At 47.3% G+C, this 8,421-nt stretch overlaps 1 protein-coding gene across 1 annotated transcript in view; it reads left to right on the top strand.

The window, feature by feature from the left end:
• The window catches only part of slc18a1 (solute carrier family 18 member A1), a 23,319-nt gene that overhangs the window by 9,884 nt on the left and 5,014 nt on the right, over nt 1-8,421 (top strand). Inside the window, exons 7-13 of the mRNA XM_008303129.1 lie at nt 260-352; nt 1,125-1,214; nt 1,841-1,884; nt 3,159-3,219; nt 4,033-4,128; nt 4,350-4,428; nt 8,236-8,287. Coding sequence (XP_008301351.1) covers nt 260-352; nt 1,125-1,214; nt 1,841-1,884; nt 3,159-3,219; nt 4,033-4,128; nt 4,350-4,428; nt 8,236-8,287 — 515 coding nt within the window. The remainder of the gene's footprint in view (nt 1-259; nt 353-1,124; nt 1,215-1,840; nt 1,885-3,158; nt 3,220-4,032; nt 4,129-4,349; nt 4,429-8,235; nt 8,288-8,421) is intronic.

Raw genomic sequence — 8,421 nt, 5'->3', positions numbered from 1 at the left:
GGTACGAAATCAGCGCTCAGGTCCTGTTTGTTTAACACAAAGCCCAAAAATAATAAGTTCAGTAAAACAAGAGCTAAATACACGTAAACATACAGCTATGTAAGTGTCGTAAGAACAAATATAAACGTTAGAGTAGAAAGCCACAGTGAGGTGTGCGTAGCAGCCAGACCGATGTAGTCTTGCACATATATGGATGAAGTGTTGACTGGAGCAACTGGTGCAGTCACCTACTAGGTTCTGATGAGCTCTGTGTGTTCAGGTCTGGGAATGCTGGCCAGCGTTTACACCAACGACGAGGAGAGAGGCATCGCGATGGGCGTGGCCCTGGGAGGACTGGCCATGGGAGTCCTGAGTGAGACGCTAGCACGCTGCATCACTGTGACATGACAGCTGAACACTGGCAGCCAGTCAGACACCTGCTTAGAGCCTCTACGGCTCAGTGTGAGGTGTACGGTTTAGTCCTGTCACTGGACCTTCCACTGATACACTGTATGGCCTATATCAGCTGTGGTCAGAGCTACAGCCGTCCTCAGGTGTGTTCATGCCCTCCCACTAACGGAGGAACACAGCAGCACACCTTAGTGGTTCAACAGAAATATTAAAAACCAGCCTGATGGACCCGTGAACTAGTATGTAGCTGAACAACCCTCTGAGCCAATCACTGCCATCAGGTGCTTCCTGTAGCTCTCAGTCAGACTTGTGCACCTGTTGACAGGTATTCTGGCTCTCATTGGTCCACCACAGTTTGGTTTCTTCAAATGATTCTTTCCAACCACAATTCAAAGCAACGTCTTATTTCACTGAATTGTACTTTAGCTAATGTTTATTTATTATTACTTTTCCAGTCTCTAGTTATTGGAGTGACTGTTGTGAGTTTTGCCTTTTCCTTCATGGGAGGGGATGAATCCATGTGAGGACGGCTGGATTCGCTGAATCACAGACACGTTCCACCAGCTACACTTCTGATGTTGTACATGGAGTGAAATATTACACATTTCTGAAACTGATGAGAAAGTCAAGCTGCAGATCAGAGTTCTGTGCTTATTCAGAGTTCAGTGTCTGAGGTTCGGCTGTTGAGAAGCTCTCATGCAGCTGTTCAGCATCCTGTGTGTGTTGTGTTTCAGTCGGAGCTCCGTTCGGCAGCGTGATGTACGACTTTGTGGGGAAGAGCGCCCCCTTCCTGATCCTGGCCTTCCTGGCTGTGTTCGATGGAGGTGAGACTGTAAACGTCAGCACAGGGCCGGGCTGCAGCTACACATCATCCACACTCTTAAATGGTCTTGGTGTTACTTTCTGGATGAACCAATCAGGTGTCTGGTCTGCAACATGTCAGAAACACAATGTGCATCAGGGTTTCCTCCAGTGTTTTGTCTTAAAATATTCAGGAGGAAAGAAACCAGGAAACATTCACATTTAAGAAGCTGCACTCGGACGGTTTTCATCAGAGAGTGACTCAGATGATGATGCACCAGTCAGAAGAAGTCAACCGCTGAGCTCTGTAGCTGTAAATCAGGAGACATTCTGATAATCAGGCAAAATGTCGACGCACTGAAAGCCGCTCAGGTGGTTTTGGGCTGCTGAGGAATCGTCTGAGTGTCCAGTCTGGATTCAGCTGTCCCACAAAGTGGTGCATCACAGTTTCCTCAGATGGCTTGTTTTGTCCAAACGCAGTCAGTTTGCTGTGATGGAGACCAGAAAACATTCACACTGAAGGAACCTCATTTTGTAAAGACTCCCACTGATTTGTTGGACTGTCAGAATCTTCATTGTAATGGTTGATGGCTGATGGATTCTCCGTGGCGGCTCTCGTGGTGACTGGTTCTCTTCATTTGTGTTGCAGCGTTGCAGCTTTGCATCCTGCAGCCGTCAAAAATCTCTCCTGGGGTGAGTTCGCCTTCAGTGACTCTGATCTGTCGTCGTGTCACAGCCGTGGTCGAGACATGATGTTCAGGCAGAGGTGCTGCTACATGACAGTAATGAAGGAGGGTCAGAAGACACGTCTACGAATCCCACAACAGCAGCTCCTAGAAGCTCCCAGTTCCCTGATTTATAGTTTGTAAGCTGCTGATGAACATCACAACCACGACGTAGGTCTCAAGGTCATGATCAGGACCCATCAGTTCCAGCCTGCTGGTGTCATAAACGGGCTTCGTTATCACTGGTGGTGCAGCGTTATGAGCTCGTACATGAGTAGCTGGTGGTAAACAATGAGCACGTCGGGCCTGACTGCTGCGTTTACCAGCTGGACAGAAACACCGTCTGTTGGTTCTGTCTAGAACCGGAGCCCTGACTGGAGCTCATCAACCTCCTCAGAGTCTCTGTCATGGTCCCACCATGCTCTCTGCTGCCACCACGACCTGGAGTCTGAGTGACAACTCCTCTGGTCTCTACTGCAGTGGTTCTCAAGCTGGGGGTCGGGGCCCCCATGGGGGTCCCAAGATAATTCCAAAGGGTTGTCAGATCATTGTAGAAAAATAAACACAAAGCCTGCATTTGTCAGATAAATGTGTATCAGGACTGTCAGAATGAAGGCCGTATACCTGTTCCCACTCCTCTTTGAACTTATCATGATTTGATTATGTGATGACATTTTTCTTCTTTAACGCTCTTTTAAAATTATTTTCTTTAGTTTTTCTATTTTTTTTCACTTTCATTTGTTTGAAATTCATTCATTCATTCATTCATTCATTCATTCAAAAGAAAATGTTAAAGAGATGAATCTGTGGAATTAACACGTTCACTTTAGCGCATTACCGCATGAACAACAGAGTTATTGCTCACAAGATATGAGGAATTCAAATCGGGGGCTCACAAACACAAACTGATGCCATCTCTGGGATCGTGGCTCAAATAGTTTGAGAACGGCTGCTCTACAGGGTTAAACAGTGAGAGGCTCCACCTGGTGGAACAACCAGGTACTACAGCTGGTCTATTGTCTGGGACAATCAGATCTGAGATACTAATCAATACTACATGAGATACGATTTGGGCCAACAAATCTTAACCGGGACATCCCGGTTAAGAAGAAAATGTTTTAAACCTGTAATTTACCAGAAACATGAAAAGCAGGAGGTTGTTCTGGAACATCTGGTTTCAGTGGTGAAGCTCAGGTTCTTCTGGGTCGGGACGTCCAGCTTCAGCTCATGTTTGTGTTTCAGAGTGTGGAGGGAACGCCGCTACTGACGCTGCTGAAAGACCCGTACATCCTCATCAGCGCTGGTAAGAAGCTCCATATGTTCAGACACAAACTCCTGACAGAATGCCTGGCTCAGCTGGAGGATGGTCCAGGTTCAGATCACAGCCCAGTGAAGGCATGGCGACACTTGTGTTCTTGGATGTGTTTACAGTAGTTCTGCATGTCTCTGTGGTCCTTTGTGTGTCCTCTAGTCCGTTTTGTTGTCAGGCTGGAAACAGAACAGTGGTTCATGTTAAAATCCAGTTAAGTGGAAAGCTGCAGAGAGCTCCTCACTGTTTACGGGGACATGAGCCATACAATGTTTAAGTTATGGATGTTTGGAGTCGTTGAGACTCATTTTTGTCTTCCAAATTATTCTAGACGTTTTTTAAGTCATTAGTTTGTGTTATTTTGGACGTATTTTGTGTGATGTTGGAGGAAAACCTGTCATATTGATCAGTTTGAAGTAATTTTGAACAGATTTGTGTTATTTTGGACCAATATTGTGTAACTTTGAACATTTCTGTTTGGAGTCATTTTTATCTTTTTTTCATTCTGGACAGCTTTGGAGTGACTTTTACACTCTTTTATAAACTAATTTGAACGCCCACGCAGGGATCCACCTTCACACTGGGCTGCTGAGTTTCCCTGACTCAGGCTCAGGTGATTTCTGCTGCGTCATGCTCTGGTTTGTCCTCGTTTTCCTGAATCTCCAGCGGGGAGAGCAAAGTCAGCCTGACTCAGCAACACGCTAGAGGCAGGAATAAAGTGGACGAGGACCAGCCATCTGCCTCACACTCTGTAGTCTGACCGCTCAGGATTCAACAGCAATGTGTTGTCTGGCTGCTCACCTGCAGGCTCGCTGTGCTTCGCCAACATGGGCGTGGCCATCCTGGAGCCCACGCTGCCCATCTGGATGATGCAGACCATGTGCTCCCCGAAGTGGCAGCTTGGTACGGCCCACAGTCTCCCCCATATCCTTCCTTCCTTCCTTCCTTCCTTCCTTCCTTCCTGTGACTCTTTCATCCTTCAGACTTTCTTGAAGCTTTTTCAGAAATGTGTCAACTTACAATCAGGAACAAGATGAAGCTAGTGTTTGAAGTTGTGAACATGTACTGTGTGTGTGTGTGTGTGTGTGTGAGGCGCTGCCTCTTACAGGTGTGTTGTGTTGCAGGTATGGCCTTCCTCCCTGCCAGTGTCTCCTACCTGATCGGAACAAACCTGTTTGGAGTTCTGGCCAATAAGATGGGACGGTCAGTGTTGTTTGTCTCTGTTTGGGCACGCCTGGATATCACCACACCACCATGTCCAAAAACTCAATGTTAACCTAGGAAAGTTTCAGCAGTCTAGATATCACCACACAAATGTGTCAAATACCTGGTTGTTATTGCAGAAACGTGGCCAAAAACCTGTCGAGGAGGTCACAAAAGTGTGAACAACCAGGATGTCAATGCACAAAAGGTTAAAAATCTAAATATTATTGCACCAAAATGTCAAAAACCTGGATATTACCACAAAAATGGGTAAAAAAACTGATATTTCTGCACAAATGTGTAGGAAACCTGAGGCGTCATTTATCATCAGAGCGTGCAAACATTCCCACACAAAATATGGAGTTTATCAACTTGTACTTATACTTCGGAATGTGCGTAAATATACGCACACCTCTGACCATGCGTACGAATGCCATACCTCCCCTGGTCCCAGCCTACATCCAGTTGGGTGCCATACCTCCCCTGGTCCCAGCCTACATCCAGTTGGGTGCCATACCTCCCCTGGTCCCAGCCTACATCCAGNTGGTAGTGGTCGTGGTAGTAGTAGTAGTAGTAGTAGTAGTAGTGGTAGTAGTGGTAGTAGTAGTAGTAGTAGTAGTAGTAGTAGTAGTGGTAGTAGTAGTACTAGTACTAGTAGTAGTGGTAGTAGAGGCTTCACACCGAGGCTCCAGTGTGGTCAGCTGAAGACATTTCAGTGACAAACTGGGTGAGGGTTGGGTTCGCTCCATGTTAGTGAGAAGTGTTACTAGTTAAACTAGTGAAGCTGCTGTTTGTAGGGGCAGGCCCGACCAACGCTGACTGGGTTCTGTGTGGCCTGGTTTTGGTCCAGTCCTCAGGAGCAGAACAACAGAAAGAGCTGCAGATGTAGCTCCTGTCCAGGAGAAACAGCGAGCAGAGCAGAAGCAGCAGGTGATGGTCGGCCTTTCTGACTCTGTGTGACGCCTCTTCCTGTCGCTGCTGCTTGTTGTTGGAAACCCGAGCGCCTGCGTCCTGATTGGTCAGCTCAGTAAAAACAGATGATGTCACTGAGCTCACCTGGAGCGTCTCGGACAGGTTCAGTCCTCTGGTGTTTGGTTTTAACATCAGGCCAGAGCTGCAGGTCTCCACACGCCAGCAGGAAGACAGTGTGTGTTTCTGTGATGTCGCCGCCAAGCTGTGTGTGTGTGTGTGTGTGTGTGTGTGTGTGTGTGTGTGTGTGTGTGTGTGTGTGTGTGGAGTCATTACACAGCGATTAGACTGATCACAGATCAGAGGCAGCTGCCTTCAAAGCTGCAGAGGAAACATTTCTGCTTAATACACCGTCAATTACACACAGATTACAGGTATTGATCCACTGTGTGTGTGTGTGTGTGTGTGTGTGTGTGTGTGTGTGTGTTGCAGGCCATCATCGACCAGGAGTGTGTGATGCACAGGAAGAGCTACAACACACACAAGGAGAGCCGAGAGTTTCCTCTGAGCGACTACAGCGAAGAGGACCAGGAGGACCAGGAGGAGGAGACCGAGGAGTGATGCTGACACACACACACACACACAGATACACACACATATAGATACACACACACACACACACACACACACACACACAGATACACACACATATAGATACACACATATAGATACACACACACACACACACATATAGATACACACACAGACACACATACAGATACACACAGACACACACACCTACACATACACACAGATACACACATACAGATACACACACAGACACACACAGACACACACACCCCCAGGTCCATGTTGTGTTGTTGTCTCCATGTGTTCCTTGGGTCAGACGTGTTGTTGACGTCCTGGTTCCCTGTAAACCTCCAGCGGTTCTGATCCGGTCCACTGATGAAGCCTGACCAACCACAGCAGACGGCTGGCTAAGCCCCGCCCCTCCCTGTTGGCAGACAATCACCATCACTGTCCATCAGCGGACAGGGCCGGACTCCGCAGTGTGAGAGCTCACCTGGGCAGCATCACTGAAGCGTCACCTGGTTACAGACTGCATCTTCTCTCAGTAATCAGATTACTTCTCACCGTATGACATTACCTCTGATAAAAGATTACCAGCTACCAGTTCACATCCACAGATTAGCTTCAGGCTCAGCAGCAGGAGCTAAAGTCAGGCCTTCCTTACCTCCTGAGCTTCTCTGGTTCCTTCAGACTCAGTCCTCCTCAGCATGGAGGAGACCAGAGTCCACTANCATAACGCCATAAACATGAGTGGAGCCACAGACTGCACCCACATCGCATTCAAAGCAGCATCACTAATGAGTTTAATTACATTATTAGAAAAGGGTTTCATTCAACCAACGTCCAGATAATCTGCGCTGCACATTTGTGGCTATCCAACGTTGTTGCCGGCAGCCTGGAGGAACACGACTCATTCATTGAGCAGAACAGTTCTGTGGGTCTCCAAGCAGGAGCTGCTGAGGACGGCTGGCTTATTGGTGAGTGTCACAGAGTGGAGATGTTTCAGCTGGACTTAGTCTGGTTATTAAACATGTCATCTGCAGTGATCAGGGTTATCCACTGGGTGGACGTTGGTATGAACTCGTCCTCCTCCAGTTGCATCAGTTCTCTTTTATGGGCTCTTTTTAAACATTCTGCCGGCGATCTGTCCTCTGACCAACAGGAGTAACTGTGGTGGTTATCTTGTCCCAGGCAGCGTTTCTCCTTTCACTGCTCATCCCAACATTAATGCACCAAACAATAGTCTCTGGTTTGCTAAAACCTCGCTGACGAGTACCTCGATCTCAGTTTCAGAAAAGTTCCTCTTCGTCGTCCTTTTTGCCACGATGATGACGACAAGTGAGGAAAAGAAACCTTCACTTGTTAATAAAGAGGTGTGTTGCTGCCGTATGTGGTGATGTGGAGGCGTTCCTGAAGGCAACGAGCACGGAGGTTAAGAACCAGTGGGATCTACCAACACTGATGATACCACCCCCGTACGCACGTTTGATAAATACAGATTTCTTTGTACTTACACTCTAAATTTCATGCGTACGACAGAATTTAGAAGCTTTTCTAGGCACTGATGATAAATGAGGCCCCTGGATACTGACGTGTCGTTTAGGAGTTAATGTTGTGATCGAAGCGGGTTGATCCTGGAAACGTCCCATCATGCCTCAACTGAGTATCTGCAGGGAAAAGAAGCCTCATCAAGTCCAAGTTTGATGGGCTGTTGGTGGCTTAAAACCAACAAGTCATGAGTGTTTGAACAGATCCACCAGGTATCAGGAGACCTGTACGGCAGAGCCTCTGTCTGAAGGGAAGCATTGCTGCTTAAAGCCAGTCAAACAGAGACATGAAACAACTATAAAGTGATGAGTCACCAAACTTTGGACTTGGTGAGTAATTAACAGAAGACTTGGTTTAGGTTCGGGTCAGGATGAAGGTCCTGCAGACAGAAGTGCAAATGTCTGTTTCAGTTTGTGTCTTCACAGTTGAGAGTAAAACACCTTTAATGATGACGAGCTGTGTTTCTGTAGCACCGCCGGTATAACCGTACAGATAAACCCTGTCTGAGCTGACTGGGCAGCGCCGCCTCTGAACTTCACCAACACGCTGGAAAACACAACTTAAGCTCTCCTCTCCGGTTTTTAAGCTCACGCTGATGAAATTGTGCTGCGGTTCAGTTCACACGAGGAAGACGTTTCCTGGGAATCCGTCCAGCTGTTAAATCAGCAGATTAACTCTTCTGGAAAGTGGATCTTAAATCCTGTTCAGACCTGATCCTGGAGTTTTCTGGTAAACTGCTGGCGGTTTCTGTGTCTCCAGGTGGCTCTGCTCCATGTTGGGGATGTTCATCGTCGGCATCAGTCTGCTGTGTGTGAGTACAACATCATCCATTCATCTGTTCATCCATCCATTCAGTAGTCCACCTGTTCTCCACTCTGCCTGCTCAGCCACTCGTCATTTAGTCTCTTGTCTTTATGTCCCACCGTAATCCTGACAGTCATCCAT

The sequence above is a fragment of the Stegastes partitus genome, unplaced genomic scaffold, assembly GCF_000690725.1.
Source record: "Stegastes partitus isolate 25-593 unplaced genomic scaffold, Stegastes_partitus-1.0.2 Scaffold1940, whole genome shotgun sequence".
NCBI classification, from domain to species: Eukaryota; Metazoa; Chordata; class Actinopteri; family Pomacentridae; genus Stegastes; species Stegastes partitus.
Note: the sequence above shows the minus strand (reverse complement) of the source record. Positions and strands in the feature narration are given on the sequence as shown.